Source organism: Rhincodon typus, chromosome 14 (assembly GCF_021869965.1).
Source record: "Rhincodon typus isolate 14 chromosome 14, sRhiTyp1.1, whole genome shotgun sequence".
Taxonomy (NCBI): domain Eukaryota; kingdom Metazoa; phylum Chordata; class Chondrichthyes; order Orectolobiformes; family Rhincodontidae; genus Rhincodon; species Rhincodon typus.
Genome location: NC_063345.1, coordinates 49,001,586 through 49,023,569, shown reverse-complemented (window position 1 = coordinate 49,023,569; position 21,984 = coordinate 49,001,586). Strand labels below are relative to the sequence as shown.

Sequence of the window (21,984 nt, the reverse complement as noted above, 5' to 3'; positions counted from 1 at the left end):
GGGCCCTACCATTAACTGTATAAGTCCTGCCCTTCTTCTTCTTATCAAAATGCGACACCTCGCATTTTTTCTAAATTAAACTCCATCTGCCACTGCTGGGCCCATTGGCCCAGCTGATCAAAATCCTGTTGAACTCTTTGATGACCTTCTTCACTGTCCACTGTAACACCAATTTTGGTATCATCCACAAACTTACTAACTATGCTTCCTATACTCTCATCCAAGTTGTTTATGTAAATGACAAACGACAGTGGACTCAGCACTAATCCCTGCGCAACACCGTTGGTTACAGGCCTCCAGTCTGAAAAACAACCCTGTATCACCGCCTTCTGTCTCCTACGGTCAAGCCAATTTTGTATCCAATTGACAATTTTGTATCCCATGTGATGTAACTTTACTAACCGGTCTAACATGCAGAATCTTGTCGAAGGCCTTATTAATGTATATATAGACAACATCTAACACTCTGCCCTCATCAATCTTCTTGGTGTTCAAAAAAAACTCAGTCAAGTTTGTGAGACATGAATGTGAACATTTTTTTTAAACTTACTATTTTTTGGATACCTCTTATTTCAAACCTATATTTTTGTAAGTATGTTACTTTACAAATTATTCTCAAGTTTAGAAATTAATAAACTTATTCTTTATTAATGCAAGAAATCCTGGATTATTTGGCTCCTTTTAAAATAAACATTCATTTGGATCTGGGAGAAAAGGATCCATTTTTAAATTAACCTTATTGTCACCAACAAAGGGGGCATGAATGGATGAATAAAGAAGGCAAGCCTGTTCAACCTTTATCAGCTGGGAACTTAACGATTTTGGGTACTTCATCTGGACATGTAACAAACCAGAGAATCTCACCCAAGGCCTGGATGCGACAACTTTGACACCTCATCAGAAAGATGGCAACTTCAACAATATGATTCTCCTCCACTCTTACATTTTCACACGACATTATGTGCTTAGGTTCTGTAAGGAGACTTGTACCCATGGTCTCCTGACTTAGAGTTAAGAATGCTCCCATTGAGTCAAGAAAGTGACACACTTTGACAGTAACTATACTTGACAGCAACTACTGTTTACTTGAGAACAATAGGAAATGTAAAGTTCAGATATTGTGATATAAAGGCAGTGTGAAGGGGACTGAAAAATACTGATAGTCTGTTCGCCAGTGTGAAGGGAGCTGAAATATTAGTCAAATTTTATTACAGACAGAAATTGCAAACTCCGAAATGTGCTGTATACTTTATCAGCACAAAAATAATTTGTACTGATGATTTCTAGAATAAAAGTTATGATATCTAATGGCCAAGCAATGATGTTGATATCAGTTCGTTGCCTATGAATGGCGTAGCATTCAATTTGTATCATGAGAAACTTGAAAAAGTTTTTAAGAACAGCAAAGCTAAGAAGAATACAAAGATAATTAATTTTCTAATTTAAAGATATTGCAGCTTATGAGAATTAAGAATTTCATGTTTACATATTTAATTGCTTTTCTTCAGAAATGAATATATCAATGGCCCAATGGTGAGCTGAGTATAATTTCAAAATTTGAGACAACACAAAACTCAAAAGGATTGTGATCTGAGAGAAGAATAATGATATATCATAAGAGGATAGGGAATAGACAAACACATTGCAGGTGAAATCTAATGGAGAGACTGGTGAATATGAATGTGAAGCTTATATTTTGGTTAGAAAGTGAGGAGAGGCCATGTATTATAAAGGTGGCAGGAGCAGAGTGGCATGTGGATATTCAAATTGTTGAAGGTATTGGGAGAGACCCGGGCTTTATAAATAGAGGAATAGATGACAAAAACAAGATGTTAATGATGAGCAGCGCCTAATTATGTGCGCCACAATTTAGACAGATTGCACAAAATAATTATAAAATATTAATTTGGAGAAAGAAGATGAAAAGGAGATTTGACAGAATTATTGAAAATCTTGAAAGGACTGGACAGACATTAGTGGACGGGCCAAGAATTAGGGAATATTTATTTCAGGCATTTGGCAATGTAACCAATGGCAAGAGGAGAAAAATCATTTCCTGATATCAATGTCCTACTTTTCTGCAAGAGGTGCCACAGGAACAAAATCCAATAGACTCAACAATAGAGGGCACTAATGGGCCTCTTCCTACATGGTGCTCTGAATATTGTCTAGCTAGTAGGGAATCCAGACCTCGACCTTTCCAAAACAAATCGCTCATAACACGTGTATATGCACATATTACATATAGAATGTGGTCATTATTGAGCTGGCAAATGATTGATTGCATTTCTGTGAATGACTGAAGAAAGCAGTGTTTTTATTTTTACGACTAATGTGATCTTGTTAATCAGTAATTGATACACAATAGACAAAATTGCATAAGCATGAACCTAGATTTAATGTTGAATGATAGAAATAAAGCCATTAAGCATCCAAATGGGTCAGCAATGGAGACATTCAACTTGAACCCTACAGAGAAAAAGATTTCTAAGTCTGATATTATAATTGATTTCAACTGGAATGACCCTGACAATTCTGTAATTAGCCTCATATTTCTCCAGTATGCTCATATTTATACTTTAGATTTGCAGATAAAGAATGAGTAAGAGAGAGTGGAACAATTATAATCGATTTGGTTGTTGTACCCTGAAGAGAAATTGTTGCATTTTTGTTGATCGAGGGCAAGTCATGTTAAACAAATCTGTTAGAATTCTTTGAAGAGGTAATGAGAAAGTTAGACAAAGGAGATCAGTGGACATCGTAGAGCTAGATAGTCATACAGAACAGAAACAGATCTTTCGGTCCAAACAGTCCATGCCGAACATAAACCAAAACTAAACTAGTCCTACCCGTCTGCACCTGGCCCACAGCCCTCCAAGCCTTTTCTATTCATATATCCATCCAAATGTCTTTTGAACATTGTAATTGTACCTGCATCCACCACTTCATCAGGAAGTTCATTCTACATGTAAACCACTCCTGTGTAAAAAAATTGCGTCTTATGCCTTTGTTTAAATCTCTCTCCTCTCATCTTAAAAATGTGCCCCCTAGTCTTGAAATTCCCCATCATAGGAAAAAGACAACTACCATCAACTCTCATTATTTTATAAACTTTTACCAAGTCACTCTCAACCTCCTATGCTCCAGAGAAAAAAGTCCCAGCCTATCCAGCCTTTCCTTATAACTCAAACCTTCCATACCCGGCAACATCCTGGTAAATCTCTTCTGAGCCCTCTCCAGCTTGATAATATCCTTCCTATAACTGGGCGACCAGTACTGGACACAGTATTCCAGAAGAGGCCTCACCAATGTCCTGTATAACCACAGCGTGGCATCCCAACTCCTAAACTCAAAGGACTGAGCAATGAGGGCAAGCATGACAAACACCTTTTTTAACCATCCTGCGTATATGAGTCACAAAATTTAAAGAATCGTATACCTGCACCCCTGGGTCCATCTGCTGTACAATACTACCCACGGCCCTACCCTTAATTGTTTGTTGTACCAAAATGCAATACCTAACTATTATCCAGATTGAACTCCATCTGCTATTTTTCAGCCCATTGACCCAATTGATCAAGATCACTTTGTAATCTTAGAAAACCTTCTTCATTGTCTACAATGCCACCAATTTTGGTGTCATCTGCAACTCACTATGTCTTCTGTATTCTCATCCAAATCATTTACTTAAATGATTAACAAAATAGGACCCAGAACCAATCCCTGTGGAACACAACTGGTCACAGGCCTCCAGTCTGAAAAGCAACCCTCCATCATTACTCTCTAATAATAGACGTGATCTATTTGGATTTCCAAAAGGCCTTTGAAAGGGGCTCTACAGGAGGCTCCTAAATAAGACAAGAGCTCACCATGTTAGAGGTAAGGTAATGGCATGGATAGAGGATTGGCTAACAGGCAGAAGGCAGAGAATGGGGATAAAGTGGTCTTTTTCAGGATTGCAGCCAGTGACTAGTGGAGTTTCACAGGACCCATAACTAATCATGTGATACATTAATGATCTGGACGAAGGAACTGAGGGCGTTATTGCTAAGTTTGTAGATGACACAAAGGTAGGTGGAGATACAGGTCATGTTGAGAAAGCAGGGAGGCTGCAGGACTTGGACAGACTAGGAGTGTGGGCAAAGAAGTGGCAGATGGAATACAGTGTGGGAAACTGCAACATAGGAAGACTAGAGGCATAGGCTATTTGCTAAATGGAGGAAGGCTTCAAAAATCTGAAGCACAGAGAAATTTAGGAGTCATAGTCCTAATTCTATTTTGGCACAGTTGATAGTTAGGAAGACAAATGCATTGTTAGCATTCATTTTGAGAGGGGTAGAATACAATAGCAGAGATACACAGCCTCGGCAGCACTAAGCTCTGGTCAGACCATATTTGGAATATTGTGATGTGGAGGTGCCAGTGTTGGACTGGGGTGGACAAAGTCAGAAGTTAGATGATACCAGGTTATAGTCCAACAGGTTTATTTGAAATCATGATCTCAGGGCACTGGTCCTTCACCAGGTGAAGTGCCTGACTTCACCTGGCGAAGGAGCAGCACTCCGAAAGCTTGTGATTTCAAATAAACCTGTTGTGTGACTCCTGTCTTTGGAATATTGTGAGCAGTTTTGGGCCCTGTATTGAGAAAATAATGTGTTGGCATTGGAAAGTGTCCAAAGGAGGTTTACAAGAATAATCCTGGCGATGAAGGGCTTGTCAAATGACCAACAGTTGAAAACTCTGGGTCTGTACTAGGAGTTTAAAAGGTTGAGGGGAAATTTCGTTGAAACTTACAGAATATTGAGATGCTTGGATACAGTGGACATGGAGGAAAGGTTTCCACTAGTAGGAGAGACTTGGACCCAAGGACACAGCCTCAGAATGAAGGGACGACCTTTAGAACTGAGATGAGGAGGAATTTCTTCAGCCAGAGGGTAGTGAATCTATGAGACTCATTGCCACAAAAGGCTGTGGAGGCCAAGGTATTGTGTGTATTTAAGACAGGTTCTTAATTGGTAAGGGGATCAAGGGTTATGGAGGGGGAGAAGGCAGGAGAATAGGATTGAGAAATGTGTCATTCATTATAGAATGGCAGAGCGATCTCATTAGGCTGAATGGCCTAATTTTGCTCCTATATCTTATGTCCTATCATTAAGGAGATGAATTGAACAAGTATTTTGCTTTAGTGTTTACCACATATACTTCCAGTAACATCACAGAAATAATCGTAGACTAGGAACTGGAAGGGAGCAAGAAACTCAAGAACATTACAATAAGGAGGGAAGTAGTACTGAGAAAATTGTTGGAACTGAGTTGACAAGTGTCAGGTCCTGAAAGCTTCATCGAAGGTTCTGAAAAGACATGATTAATGGGGTAGTTGATGCATTGATTTTAATGTTTCAAAGTTACCCAGATGCAAAGAAAATTCCATTAATTGGAAAATAGTGAATAGAACTAATTTACTCAAAAAGGGACAAAGACAAAAAGAAGAACACAACCTGCCAGTGAGCTTTACGTTTGCTGTAGGGATTTTTTTTAATGTTATGGTTAAAGGTGTTAAAGCAGTGCACTGGCAAAGGTTTAGGGTAATCAGGTGAGTCAAATAGATTTTTGAAGGGAAATCATGTTGAAGAATTAACTAAAGCTCTTTGAAGAAATAACCTGTGTTGTGGATAAAGGGGAACCTGCTGATATTACATGCTGAGATTTCCAAAATGCTATTGATAAAGTGCCACATCAAAGATTATTGCGGAAAATAAATGCTCATGTTCTGGGGCAACATATTGGCATGGAGAAAAGATTATGTAGCTAACATGAAACAGGAGCTAAGCTATAAAATTATCATTTTCTGGTTGCCAATTCGTAACAACTGGTGAGCCACAAGATTCAGTGCTGGATCTCTACATTTTACAATTTATATAAATGGCTTGGATCCAGTGAACAAAAGCGTGGTTGCTAAATTTGCTGATGACACAAAGACAGATAGAAAAGTAAGTTGCAAAGAGGACATAAGGAGGCTACAAAGCGATATAATTAAATTGTGAATGAACAAAGATCTGGCAAGTCGACTGTGATGTCAGAAAATGTGTAATTGTCCATTTTGGCCAGAAGAGTAAAAAGAAAGCATGTTATCTACACAGTGAGACATTGTAGAATTCCAAGGTACAGAGGGAACTGGATGTTCTAATTAATAAATCACAAAAAGTTAGTATGCATGTACAACAGGTAATTGAAACCATTATGAAAATGTTGTTTATTACAATAGAAATTTAGTAAAAAGGCATGGAGGCTATACATCAGTTCTGTAGGGCATTGGTGAGGCCGCAACTGGAATATTGTGTACAGTAATGGTCATCTTATTTAAGGAAGCCATACCGTGAGCTGTAATAAGCCTGCTGGTTTTTAACAATTAGAATTTAATTATTAGTGCACTGAAAGCAATTCAGAGAAGGTTTACTGGGATAATATCTGAAATGGACAAAGTTTTCTTGTCATGAGAGGTTGGACTGGCTAGACTCTACTGGAGTTTAGAAGAGTTGAGGCAATTTGATTGAAACAGGCACAATCTGGCAGGGTGTTGGCAGATAGGGTGTGAAAAGGATGTTTCCTTTCGTAGCAGAATCTAGATTGGGGTCATTGCTTCAAAAGAAAAGGTCATCCATTTATGGAAGCATGAGAGTCATAGTTTTCTCATGGAGGATCATGACTCTTTGGAACTATCTTCATCAAAACACAGTTGAAATAGAGTTTATGAATATTTTTAAGCAGAGGCAGATTGAATCTTGATAAGCAAGGGGGATGAAAAGTTGGCCATGGTAGCAGATAATGTGAAGTCAAGGTTGAGATCAGATCAGTCCTGACCTTTTTGAATGGAAGAGCAGACTCAAAGGGTAGAATGGCCTACTCCTGTTCCCAATTTCTATGTTAGAATTACCCATCACTACCCATCCTTGAGGAACTGAGGCTTGGCAAAATGACCTGTTAATAAAATTCATATTGTATTCACTTTTCCAACATTTTCATGACCCATAGTTATGACCTCAAAACTGCTTAATGATAATCTAAAACAACTGATAGGATGAAGTGTCTATAATAATTCTTTGTATTTATTTGGTATGAAAAAATGTGAGACAGCTTGGATTTATTTAAGCTCACTAATTTTCTCCCCTTTGTTCCAAAGTGTTTACTCCCTGCTGGCATACAGTTGCAATTGAACTGGTCATTCTGCAGTACCTTCCCAGGTTTTTTTCATAATTCATGATAACATGAGCCATACTAGCCTGCTTGTCTTTAACAAATAGAATTTAATGCCAGCACTAACTAAATTATCTTGTTTAAGTAACTAGCCATTATTAAAATGAAACAATTTAACGTGGAATTTGGGGCAAGCATACTGATTGACCATGACCGATTTAAGAGGGTTACATAGCTGAGCCCAATCTATCACCATGGTGATGCTTACTAGCAGCTAATTCTCAAAATGGGGGAAGGGAGCAAAATACCTGTTTATTAGAATCAGACATATTCTGCTTGAGAGGCTTATATTTAAAAAATGAATTCTTGTCATTCATTACAACATGAACATGATTGTGACATGGATATCTATACAGTGAAGAAAAGCACAATTTTTTGATGGATTTACGGGAGTATAAGGCAATTGCACTAATTGAGTAGTATGTTAAAACAAAAAAAACTACTCACTTAAAGAGAAATGATTGCTTGTGCCTCGGAGTGCTGCTATCAGGTCGATCTGTTGGTACAATCCATCAGGGATTTTTTGAATGTCAATTGTTATAAATTATTGATCTTTTGGAGAGGTTTGTACATTATTCACTTGCTCTAACCTTTCTCTTTACACTTTTTCTATCATAGAGTCATAGAGTCATTCAGCATGGAAACAGACCCTTCGGTCTAACTCATCCGTGCTGACAAGATATCCCAATCAGACCTAGTCATATTTGCCAGCATTTGGCCCATATCCCTGTAAACTCTTCCTATTCATATACCAACCCAGATGCTTTTTAAATGTTGTAATTGCGCCTGCCTCCACCAGTTCCTCTGGCAACTCATTCTATACACGCTCCACTCTCTGTGTGAAAAGCTTAGCCCTCAGGCCCTTTTCAAATCTTTCCCCTCACACCTTAAACCATAGTCTCTAGTTTTGGACTCCCTCACCCTAGGAAAAAGACCTTGGCTATTCACTCCATCCATGCCCCTCATGATTTTACAAACCTCTATAAAGTCACCCCTCAGCCGCCGATGCTCCAGGGGAAAAAGACCCAGCCTATTTGGTCTCTCCCTATATCTCAAATCCTTCAGTTCCAGCAACATCCTTGTAAATCTTTTCTGAGCCGTGTCAAGTTTAACAACATACTTCCTATAGAACGGTTACCAGAATTGTACACAGTATTCTAAAAGTGACCTCACCAATGCCCATATACAGCCATAAAATGATGTCCCAACTCCTATAATCAATGTTCTGACAAATGAAGGCAAGCTTGTAAAACACTTTTTTTTTAACCACCCTGTCTACCTGTGACTCCACTTTCAAAGAACTGTGCACCTGCACCCCTAGGTTTCTCTGTTTGGCGACACTGCCCAGGGCCCTACTATTAACTGTACTGGTTTGCCTTACCAAAATGCAACAACTTACATTTATCTAAATTAAACTCCATCTGCCATTCCTCAGTCTACTGGCCCAGTTGATCAAGGTCCCATTGTAATCTAAGATAATCTTCTTCACTGTCCACTGCACCACCTACTTTGATGTCATCTGCAAACTTACCAACCATACCTCCTCTATTTACATCCAAATCATTTATATAAATGACAAAAAACAGCGGATCCAGTAATGATCCCTGTGGGACATTGCAGGTCACAGGCCTCGAGTCCAAAAAGCAACCCTGTGCCACCACCCTCTGCTTCCTACTTTCAAGCCAATTTTATATCCAATTGGCTAGCTCCCCTGGATCCTATGTGATCTAACTTTACTAACCAGTCTACCATGCAGAACCTTGTTGAACTCATTGCTGAAGTCCCTATGGACAATGTCTACCGCTCTGCCTTCATCAACCTTCTTTGTCACTTCTTCAAAAAACACAAGCAAATCCACCTATATTCATGGTCAGCATCAATCCTTCTACATTACTTTGCAAAAGCGCAGATGATTTGGTCATTTCTAATTCCATTTGTAGGATCTTCTGTGTTGAATTTACTGCTGTACGTCTTATATTAAAAGTGACTACACTTCAGGTAAAGCATCTTATTGGTTGTAAAATGCCTTGTTTCATCTTGAGTTTGAGAATGGTGCCAAAAATGATACAAGCCTATCCTTTCTTTTGGTTTTCTTGTAGTGTGAATTATTTGTGCATGCTTTTGTCTCCATGGACTCTGCTGCTCTCATGGAATCAATCCTGTGTTATTCTATCCTCATGGATTTTGCCTACTGTGGGATCTGGGTGCATGGTGTCTAACCTACAATCTTAAAGCTGTTGCACTTAGTTAAACCATCCCATTCTGAGTCTGCTACATCTCTATCCATACATTTTCTAAGGAAAACTATTATATGACTCTCAGGAGTTCCTGTAAATACTTTATTTACATTTTAACAAATAGAAACAAAAACAGAAATTGCTGGAGAAACTCAGCAAATATGGTAGAGTGAAAGCAGAGTTACAGTTTTGAGCCCAGTGACTCTTCTTCAGAAATGGTAATAGTTAAGAAAATATGGCCAATAATTCTATCTCAGGTTTGCTTTAGTGATCCAGTGAAGCTTAGTGCAAGCTGGAAGGACAGCATTTCATTGCTGCTTGGGGGGCCCTGCAGCGTTCAGGACTCAATTTCAAGCGCATTAATTTTAGAACCTGAATACCTTCTTCCATGTCCTTTACCTGATACCACACTCCAAGCCCTGTCATGACATGGGCTGCTTTTAGCACCTGTACACATTTTCACCCACGTATGGTGCCCATTATCAACTTTTATTTCTTCCTATCTTAGCATTATCTATCCTTTTATCTGATTAATATCTTTCTTTCTTTCTAGTCTCCATCTCTGACTATCTAGTCACAATTGCTGCCCTCCCTCCCAACCTTTGTTCCTATCAGTTCAGATGAAAGGTCACTGGATTCGAAACATTAACTCTGCTTTGTCTCCACAAATGCTGCCAGACCTGCTTAGTTTCTCCAGGAACTTCTGTTTTTGGTTCGGATTTCCATCATTACTTCATTTTAAGAAATACAATATTGTCTATTGCTGTCTAGTACAATTCTTCCATTCCTCTCATCTTGGTGTGTTGATGGTGTGTGACTCACTCAGAGATAGTAAGAACTGCCAATACTGGTGTCAGAGATAATACAGTGTGGAGCTGGAGGAACACAGCAGGCCAGGCAGCATCAGAGGAGCAGGAAAGTTGACGTGTCGGGTCGGGATCCTTCTTCAGAAATTTCTGCTTTCCCGTCGGCTTTCCCACTCCTCTGATGCTGTCTGGCCTGCTGTGTTCGTCCAGCTCCACACTGTGTTGATGGTGTGTGTCTGTTTGTGTCAGCTACATCATCATTAACTTTATACTACATCTCCTCCCTAGTTTCTCTTCCCCCTTTTGATTACAAAGTTTCAACAATTACTTTAAACTATTTACATTATCATTTAGCATTCCTGCTAAAGCTTCATTTTCAATTGTTGCATAGAATTGCTTTGTTTCTGTCAGTACTTTAAATGGGAAGTAGACTAGTTTCCTAGTCTATTCAAACTGAATATGAATGAGCACTGTGCCTAATCCCATGAAGGATGCATTTAGAGCAATTTCTGAGGACAATCTGAGGTTGTGTTGAGATAATAAATTTGGAGAAAGTGACTTCTCCTTTATTTTCCAAACTGTTAATGTCTGATTCCAACTCCAAACTTAATGCTGACCTCTTCGTGAAAGCTCTCTTAGATGTTGTGTGAAACCAGAAAGATTTGGAATGAACTTCTCCATACGATTGACCATTTTTAAAAAGCATTGAATATCATTGTCCCACATGATTGATTCTGGGACCTCACTTATTGCCTATGTCTTCCTGGGACCTACTGTGACTCTTTCTCTTGGATAATGTGACCCAAGAAAGTGTAATGTGTAATCTGAGCAGTGGCATAGTGGTAAAGTCACTAGTAAGTCACTAGTGATTTTCTGAAGAAGGGTCTAGGCCCGAAACGTCAGCCTTCCTGCTCCTCTGATGCTACTTGGCCTGCTGGGTTCATCCAGCTCTACACTTTGTTCTCTCAGATTCTCCAGCATCTGCAGTTCCTACTATCTCTCAGTAACCCAGAACTCCCAGGTTAAGTTTCTGGGGTCATGGAATTCAAATCCAGTGTGGCAGATGTTAAAATATGTGTTTAAATATCTCTTGAAAACGTGAAGTTACGCACTTTGGCAGGAAAAATAGAAGAGTTAAATATTATTTAGATGGAGAAGGAATACAGGATGCTGCAGCGCAGAGGGATTTGGTGGCTCTCATGCATGAATTACAAAAGCTAGAATCCATGTTCAGTGAGTAATAGAGAAGGCAAATTGATTGTTGGCCTTCATTTCAAAAGAAATGGAGAATATAAGTAGGCAGGTTTTGCTAAAATTATACCAGGCACTAGTTGTGGTCTGGCTAGAATACTGTGAACAGTTTTCTCCCTTTACATAAGGAAAGATATATCAGCATCGGGGAAGTCCAGAGAAGTTATAATGGTTGATTCTGGGGTATGGAGGGATTTTAAAGGGGAAACCAGAACCAGAGGACAAAAATCACTCTCATGGCTTGATGTAACTTTTACTTGTAGTCTAGGGGTATTTGCCAAAATCTGCCGACTGTATCAAATCTACTGCTGCCTAGTTTTGCTGGACTGTTATCCTCTGGAAAAAAAAGTGGAGTTCTCCCCAAGCCACTTTGTTCAAAAGCATTAGGGATACACATAAACTGAGGCTCCCTGGGGTTGGGAATTGTTACCAGCCCAATCGAATTAGCATCAAGGGAAAGCTACAGACAACACTTTAGTACAACAGAAAGTATATATTGGATGCTTGTATAGATTTTAAATTTATAAAGGAAAGGGAGAAGTTAAGCAGCAATCATCTAGGAATCACTTCAGAAAAGATACGCCAAAATTAATTACTGATCTAGGAAGACTTAAGATCAAGTATAGCATTATTTTGTAAAGATACATTAAACCTATATATCATTACACACCTAGAAAGCTATCACATTAATGAACCAAGTGCAGCTTCAGTGAAAAAAGATGACCAGGATGAGTTTCATCTCTCCTAGCATTATGACTAGAGTGGTGTTCTGGAATAATTTCAGTTCCTGTATCTAAAGGTACTTCTTGCGCTTGTGGAGACTAAACTTGATTTAATGCGATCATAACAAGAAGATGCCCTCAGTGGGCTAAAACTTGGCACCTTTGTCAAAAAATACTACGTTTACAAAATTGGATGTAAGCTTTTAAAAAAAAACAAAGAACTGCAGATGCTGACAATCAGAAACACAAATGGAAATTGCCATAAAAACTCAGCAGTCAGCAGCATCTTTGGAGAGAAGGTCAAGTTAACTACATGGCCCGGTCTGGAAGGGTCCTCCACTATTTTCCAGACAGAGTTTGTTCCATTTTCCTAATGTACTGTGCTCTGTACAGGCAATTGGAGTAGGTAATGAGGCAATGTTTTCAATGCAGTGGAACTGGGATATTGAGATCAGTCTTCCAAGGAGGAGGATGAAGATATTTTGGAGGACGAAGCTCATTGTCCATGACAGAGCTCAACAGCATTGGGTGCTACAAGTCAGACAGAACCTGACTGCTATCCATTTCCAATTGTTGAGAGCTGGGTGCAGCAGACAATTATGGACTGTAAAGTAGTCATTTATCATGATGCTGAATTTTGGTTTGTATTGGCAGGTTGAACTTCAGCTGCTATTTTTGTTATCTCTATTCATTTTGGCATTTTTGTAAACAAAAGCTCATTTTTGGAACTGTCCAATTGCTTGCCTGTATGTGATGTTTCCCTGCTGGACAAAAACAAGCTCTGGGTCTACAGTGGGCTTTGGGGACAGGGCAGCAGTGATTTAGACAGGGTGTTCTGATGGGATATAGCTATGGACAGGGAATGCTGTGGTGTGGTAGTGAAACTTCCACTCTGGTGAGAGAACTGGGTTGAATGTGCAAGTGAGTGCCAGCGATGTTGGTTATGTGTGGTGGGCAGCATGGTTTTGAGGCAACTGTGCCATGACATAGCTGTCAAGAGGTAGTGGATATTAATCTTTTGGCAGATTTCCACTGAGTGGCAAGCTGTTCCAGAAATGGCTTGTGGTAAGTTAGGACTGGAATCAGATGTGAGAGAGACACAATTGGGGCAGGGTTGGTAGTTAATTGGGCAAGTTTGGTAAGATATAGCAAGAGAATTTGCTAAGGCTCAGGGTGAAAAGCCTTCAAAGAAACCCAACGCAACACTTGCTTTGCCAAAATAAAAGATTCAGCCCCTTATTTCCATTCGCCAATATCAGACATATATTTGGATGAACCAGATAATGACCCAGAATTTTATAAAAGACCAGAAACTAGAAACCTCAGTGAAGGCCATCGAGTCAAGAAACAGGAATTCAGAAAAAGGTGTCCAATCTTCTAAGCCTGACAAGAACACAATGAAACTGAATCTGTAATGTAAGAGGCATGGAGAGAGGATGGAGTGGTAGGTAAAAATGAATGGTTAAAAAATGGGCAAAGACTTGTCAAGAGACGTATAATTAGGGCTTGTCTGATACTCAGTATTTAGCACCTACCATAATAATGATGTAAAAGAGCACATGAGAGAGAGACTGGAGTGAATTTGTTCATGGTTTCAGAAGAGTTAAGCATACTCCTGGAAAGTGGTATGTATTTCCTTAATACATAATAGACTACTTCCTGTTTAAACCTACTGAAGGCTTAACATTCTCTCCAAAGATAGGCTAACAGACAACACCCAATATTCCCCAGTCACAGCAGTAATGCATGAAATCACAGTTTGTCTAACTAGTAAAGGAGATAACAAACTAAAACGTAAAATGAAGTAGCTGAGCATTTCAATATTTACTAAAGAAATGAAGCACCAAGATTATTGGTCACAAAGCAAAATTATGGCAAGGACAGCAATCTGTTTTCTGGAAGTAAATTACGTAGAACAATTGCAGAAGTTGTTGGCCTTCAGCACTTGTCTTACCTTGTTCCTCGGGCTTAATGTTTACCTGATATAACCTTGAATTAAATAGGAATGCTGAAGTTCTGGGGTGAAGGTGTCCTTATAAGTAGCAAAGAGTGAGCAACCATAAATTGGGGAGTGGTTTTGCACTTTGCCAACTTGACTTCAGCGGAACAGTAAGTTAGACAGGCTGGTCACTCACATCACCAAACTACCACTAAAGACAAATTTCAATTCCCTAATGTCTGACTGGAATATGAAGAGCATCTCAAATATATGAAGAAAGGTTGAGGGAGCAGACCTGAAACATCTTGACTAATAAAGAAAACAACAAATATTTTCTTATTTGCTGTCCTCTTTTAGGTTTTGACATTTTATACACTAGAATCAGAGAAACTCAAAAATTAATCCATGAAAGATTCATCATACATCCTCTTGATTTAACAGCCTGACCTATGAAAATGTCACTTGAGACCAAGTAATTTTTTTTCAAACAAATTCATTATAGATGGTAGTTTAGAAATATTTTGTGAAAGGAATGCTCTAGCTTAATAGTTTCAAGCAGAATTATAAAGGATGCAATAATAACAGACAATACATATGCAAATATCTCAATTTAAAATCATTTATTTTTGATTTGCCATATAGATCTGAATATATATATATGTTTCAGTCTCTAGACCGACTTCATTTCTATCTTGTTAATGCATATGAAACTTTCAGAAGACAAGGTTGAAGCAGATGATAAACCGTTTTGCCTCTCTAAGTTGTTACTTTGCTGCAAATAGCCTGGGGGAAATCAACTCTGCGATTGGTCGTTGTACATTTGATTTTCAGCTTTATTTCCAATAGGATTAAAGTCCCATTATAACAGTGTAATAATGGCTTATTGGCCGAGTAGGAATATCTGCCAAATGGTGTGGTAAGAAGCCATGCAAATAATCAAAGTGCCTTGTTTGTGAAGGAGTGATTTTACCCCTACTCCTCACAAACTGATGGATTCAAGATAAGTTCACTTAACAAACTGAAATGTTTTAAAACATTTTCTTCGGTTTGCTGAACTCAATGCTCCACCTATGATATTGTGTAATTTTTAAAACTATTTGTTCACAGAATGTGGGCATTGGTAACAAAGACAGAATTTATTGTCAAACACCAGTCGCGCCTGATGATGGGCAGTGATAATCTGCTTTCTTGAATTACTGCACTCCACATGATGTAGCTGCAACCACAGTGTTGTTAGGGTGCATGTTCCAGGATTTCGACCCAATTGCTGTAATATTTCTGGGCCAGGACGGCCATGACACCTCCTGGTGTCCTTAGTCAATGTTGAGGACACCCAAGCCACTCTCTCCTGGCTATATACCACTGTGCCGCCACCTCTGCTGGACCTGTCATAACAGTGGGATAGGACATGCTCAGAGATGATGATGGCTGTCTCTGATTTTAATCTCAAGCCTACATTCCTGCATACCGCTGATAACCTTACATCCTCTTAGTAAACACAAATCTGCCTCTTCCTTCAAAATATTTAAAGCTCCACTTCCTTTTGAGGAAGGGAATTCCAAAGACTCTCAACCCTTTGAGAGAAAAATGTTTTCCTCATCTCTGTCTTAAATGGGCGACCATTACTTTTAAAATATGACCCAAGGACTCTACTTCCACCATCTTTTCATGAAGACAGTTCCAAAGACCCAGGATCCTTTAAAAGTTTTGTTTTGGGTCTAGCCTCTTTTTCAAATGGACAAGCCCGATCTTTGAAATGCTTAGGGTGCTGAGATTTAATCAAGTTCTCTTTTACTCTTCTAAATCTCAGTGGATACAAACCTAGCCTGACCAACCTTTCTTTATAAGACAACCTACACATTCCAAATATTAGAGTGATAAATTTCTGTGAACTATCTCTAATGCATTCAATTCCTTCCTTGAATAAGATGACCAATACCAAGCACAGTACCTTTTCTGCAGTTTGACATATTAGTTGCCTGTTATGTTGATTTTAGTTTATTTGTTATGGGAAAAGTCTCAAAATGTGAAATCATCCAACGTGATTCTCTCTCTTGGCCGCAGGGAAATTCATATCTTTTAAAAATTGACAATTTCTATAAGCATCATAACATATTTGATAGACTCCAATATTTGTTTTCAAGCCACAAGGAGTCAGTTCTTACCTAGGCCATGCCTGTGTGTAGACATTGGCGGCATTATGGACCAGACCTTGGCTGTTGGATTGTAGCATTCTACAGTGTTGGATGTTTTTAATCCATCTCTCCCACCAACCACATACAGCTTGCTATCAATCACTGCCACGCCAAACTGTAGACGTCTTCCATTCATTGTGCCTACTTGCATCCAATTGTTTGTCCTGAGATCATATTTTTCTACTGTTGTAGCCCCTGTAGGGATGTATAGTGGTATATCAGAGATATGTTGACTATGTAGGTTGCAACATTGTAAGTTTAGAAGGTATAAATTCAGCAGAATTATCAATCGCTATCTTTAAAAAGAACAATACTGAGTTGCTAGACTTTCAGATGCTTTGTTTATACTATTTATTGTCTAAAGTAATAATTCATCCACAAACGTACAGTCACAGATTGGCATAAAATGTAGAGATTAGTGTGTTACAATGAACCATATAACAACATAATTCTGCAAATCAAAGTGGCAAAATGTGTTTCCTCCTTGAAATTCCCGTACGAGGTTTAAAACTAACTGTGGTTCATTGAGGAAACATAGAATGACTGTCAAAGGTTCATGGGAGAAAAGGACAAGATATTCCAAGTCACCATCATGGACTTCCTTGAAATTAAGTAAGGAATAACTTTGGTGAGAACTGTAAATCCAGTTCTATCATCTCAACTAAGGAAGGTTCACGAAAAATTACATAAGGATGGAGGGAAAGCATAAAACATTTAAAATAGCAGCGAGGTGTGTTTTGTCCAAATTTATAATACCCTTTGGTGAAGCTTTTACTAATTTCACTCATATTCTTCTGAATTTTCAAATGAAAGAAGCAGCTTCGCTATGTCTACTCTACTGACTCCAAATAGGTGATAGGTCAATACAAAGGCTGTTGCCAACAAACAAAGTGAATAGTCTTTACGGGTTTGTTAATATTGTTAGTAACACACACTTCAGTCACCTGTTCTTTCTTACCCTTGGTGGTGTCCATTCCTCCTACAGCGTAAAGTGCCCCAACTGTAGACTTTCGGGGCTTCGTCCTGGGGCTTTGCATCATGGGCCGTCTCTCTGGCAACAAGTGATACCTCATAGCTTCCATAAGAAGTTTTTGACAGTCCAGATCATCAGCAAACATTGGATTGTTTTCCAAGTCAGCCAAAAGCTATGAAGAAAAATTGAACTCATTGCTCACCATTTGTCCACATGACTCATTATTGCATTCCAAACAAGTGCTTCATTTTCAACAACAAAAGCAGAAATTGCTGGAAAAACTCAGCAGGCTTGGCAACATCTGTGGGGAGAAATCAGAGTTAGTGTTTCGGGTCGAGTGACCTTTCTTCAGAACTGGGTTCTGAGCTCTGAAGAAGGGTCACTCAATCTGAAACATTAACTCTGATTTCTCTGCACAGATGTTGCCAGACTTGCTGAGTTTTTCCAGCAATTTATGCTTTTGTTTCTGATTTACAGCTTCTGCAGTTCTTTTGCTTTTTATTAAGTCTTTCATTTTGTATTTGTAATGCTATTATGTAAAATACCCTGCAAAGAATCCAAGTATTATTGTGTAACTAATTACAAGTATTCTTTTTTGGAGGTGGCCAAGTTAGTTTTGGGACTGCAGCATCTAACTATGGTAAGTATACAGGGAAGTCCCCAGTTTATGATTGTCCAACTTATAAACGCTTATTCTTACAGACATAATCCCACACAGGGGTGTAATTTTAAAGATCAAACATATAAACATTTCATATACTTGCAGATGGTTTCTTTATATTTATCCTGTACTGTGTTCTGACTTGTGTACAAATCGACTTGTGTACTAATCGACTTGTGAGCAGACTCCAGCACAAAACCTGTTCGCAACCCAGGGACCACCTGTGGTGACCAGATTTTAACCTCAGTACTTTAGGCATGAGGCTAATAGTATCAGGCAGAAATTTGCTCACTACTGAAGTAGACCTGAGTGATTTTAAATCCTGCCAGCGGATTTCCCACCTCCTCGAGTTGGGAAGTCAGCTGGAAGTGGTGGAAAAGATCACATGGACGGTGGAATGGGCTTCAATTGCATCATATGCAGTGGAAAGGGGTGGGATGTGGGCAACATGACAGCAGGGGGCTGGATAAAAACTCCGCTCCTCCGGAAGATACAAATTTCACAAAAATCGTTTGTGCCTCTTCTGACATCATTCAGGCTGTCAAGTTAAAATGAACAATATCACTTGGTTCCCCTTCAAAAGTAGGCTAGAGCTGAGATAACAAGGTGTAAAGCTGGATGGACACAGCAGGCCAAGCAGCATCAGAGGAGCAGGAAGTCTGACGTTTTGGGCTGAGCTGGGTTTGTTCCAGAATCTTTACCAGCTATCCATTCAAGAAGGTTAATGTTGAGATTCAATTACTCCAAGGGACTTCAGAGTGAATAAGTAAAATGTCCAACCGTTCTGTTCCTATGGGGTAGATTAAATTATAATTGCCCTAGTGGTCTCATCAGAAACAAGTAAAGAATTAAGCACTGGCGTTGAGAGATTATTATCGGAACATAAGATTATTTCTTTAAAAGAAAGTTGATATTAAATTCATGCAGCAGTTAACTCATATTAAATACTGTATGGAGCAGTCTTTTGACCCAATTTTCTATTCATTTACCTGTGGAGATAGTAAAGGTAATCTGATGTAAGACAGGAGCATTGCAAGGTCCTGCTGTCTCTTCTGTAAATCGTGTTTCACCCACATCATCAAAGCTTGAAATATGGTCTCCTCATCGGGAACATTAATGTCATCACTAGCAAGGAGCTTCTCAATCTCACTGGCAGGGAGCAGAAGGAACTCCTGGTTCTTTATCACTTCCATGAAATGCTCCTGCATAGCAATTCAATGAAACAAAAATTGGTGACAAGCGAATGTTTTTGACATGAAATATTGATAAAGTCATAAGATTCCCTTTATCCTCATAAAATAAAACAGGAATGGCCACAACTTTCCTGTTTGAGCATAATGATAGGTTTTACTCAACAGTGCTTCAATTTCTTTACTGTTAATCCAAGATATTATCGATGTCCAGAGCTATAGCACAATGTGCCCTAAAATTATATCAGCGAACAATGCGACGCGTGACGAGTTCAATCACAATGGACTATATTGGCTAATAGCACTAAGCAGTGATTTAAAACTACCCAGAGAAACCCAGAGCAATATTTACTGCACAATGGAAGCTCTAAGGTGAAGTCAACACCAGTTTAATGATTCAGCATTTGAAATGAATTTTTGAGGGCAACAGAAAATTTATAGTAGGATTGGAAACACCCTACTCCAATTCTGTCTGTCAAGAAGAGCTGGAATTCCACAAGTATGGGACGTTTAAATGATAGGTTAAATCGGAAAAACATATGTTCTAGAAATTTTCAAGAACTGAAAAACAATTTCATAGAATCCCTACAGTGTGGAAACAGGCCCTTTGGCTCAACAGGTCCACACCAACCCTCAGAGCATCCCACCCAGACCCATCCCCCTGTAACCCACCTAATCTACACATCCCTGAACACTATGGACAATTTAGCGTGGCCAATCCACCTAACCTGCACATCTTTGGACTGTGGGAGGAAACCGGAGCACCAGGAGGAAACCCACGCAGACACGGGGAGAATGTGCAAACTCCACGCAGACAGTCGCCCAAAGGTAGAAACAAATCTGGGTCCCTGGTTCTGTGAGACAGCAGTGCTAACCACTGAGCTACTGTGCCACCCCCAAAACTGAAGAAAATTTTATGGAGGAGCCAAAAGTGCTTTTATGTGCAATAAAGACCTCCTTCAGATGGAAGAGAGTCTGCTTAGGCACACTTTTTTTTAGTACTCTTTCTACTGAACTGTGCTAACCAACAGGAGGAGTTAACCATGAGAGCGCTGAACAAATCAGCACACTGGCTTGGATACAGAGATTTCAGAAAGCAAAACTGCATTTATCAACCTGTGTGTGAGCTTCAGGGATTCACAAAAGGAATGGCCAGCATTACACTTGGCCTGTGATCAACTAGTTATTCATCTTCCTACTGTTTATACAATGTTGCTGACAGGGTATGGCTTCTAATTATCTAGTGAATAATTACTGTGCTGAGAAGCATATTGAGACATTTCAATATGATGGAAGTTCTGCATAAAGCCAAAAATTATAAACATAAATAATATTCTACACATTCCTCAGAAGCATCTGCTCTTGTTTCTCTGATTAAATAGCCAATCTGCCAATGCGCAGAAAAACATACACAAAGTAAAATATATGGAACAGGACTTCAATTTATTGGATTGGATTACAAACATTTATATGTCAGATCACTCTTGATAAATAAGAATTTTATACAGGTCTTAATCCTTAAGAATGTCTAGACATTAACCAATTGCTCTGCCATGTATTTGTCAACCAACATTGAAATAGTTTCGGATGCAGTTGACTTTCACTAGATTTGATGTAAAATGGTTAATAGCATTTTTGGATTTTACTAACCGGAGCACAAAACTCAGGAATGTAGAAATAATGATGCATTTCTGCTAAAAATTGATAGGGCCATAGTTGGAATGCAGTTTTATTCATCAGGGGTCACTGATGGCCATCATTGCTTGCCAATCATTGATTGCCTTTGGCAAGTTAGTGATGGTGAGCTGTTCTCTTGAACAACTGTAGTCTTGTGCTGTTGGGTAAGAAGTTCCAGGATTTTGACCTAATGACAATGAAAGAATGGAGAATTTAGAGGTAGCGAAGTTTGGGGATATTTGTTATCTCTTTTTTTTCAGATGGTAGAAGTATCAGCTGTGAAAGATGCTATCAAAGAAGTCTTAGTGAGTTGCTGCACTACATCTTGTTGATGATTCGCATGAATGTCACTGTGTGCCAGAGGTGGAGGGAATGAATGTTTAAGGTGATAAGGTTTTGATCAAGTGATATAGTATGTGCTAGATGGTGTTCCACTTCTTTGGTGTTATTATATGTTCATGCATCCAAGCAATTAGAGAGTATTCTATCATAATCTTGATTTGCACCTTATAGACAGTAGACAGGTTTTGAGGAGTCAGAACATGAGATATTTATCACAGAATTCCCATCGGCTTTTTGTAACTACTGTACTTATATAGCTGATCCAATTGACTTCCTGGTCTATACGCATCCTTAAGTAGTTGCTGGTGGGGCATTCAGTAATGGCATTGTCATCAAACGTCTAGGGGAGGTGTTTAGATGCTCTCTTGTTTGAGATTGTCATTGCCTGATAGTCTTTACTGAGACTGGTAAATTACAATTTAAATCATTACCAACAATTAGGTGGAAAACCTAAGCCACACAGGTACAAAAAGAGATCAGAAATAACAAGTATGGATTGTTTAAATTGTCATGTGCAGTTGAGGCTTGCCCAATTCATAGCTTTTAAAACACAAACTGGCAAGAGTTTGGAGTCTTCTAGAACTAACTTTTCTTTATAGGTATTGGGGTGCAAAAGATTGCTGCCAAGGCATCACACAACTCTTAGAGATAGTAGGAACTGCAGATGCTAGAGAATCTGAGATAACAAAGTGTAGAGCTGGATGAACACAGCAGGCCAAGCAGCATCGGGGAGCAGG

The 21,984-nt window shown here is 39.0% G+C and overlaps 1 protein-coding gene across 1 annotated transcript in view; it reads right to left on the bottom strand.

Annotated features, from left to right (window-relative positions):
• Window positions 1-21,984, bottom strand: part of LOC109926247 (kelch-like protein 4) — a 149,297-nt gene that overhangs the window by 25,277 nt on the left and 102,036 nt on the right. The window contains exons 5-7 of the mRNA XM_020526150.2: window positions 19,028-19,240; window positions 17,363-17,549; window positions 16,375-16,599 (exon numbers count right to left, since the gene is read on the bottom strand). Of these exons, the coding sequence (XP_020381739.1) occupies window positions 16,375-16,599; window positions 17,363-17,549; window positions 19,028-19,240 (625 nt within the window). The remainder of the gene's footprint in view (window positions 1-16,374; window positions 16,600-17,362; window positions 17,550-19,027; window positions 19,241-21,984) is intronic.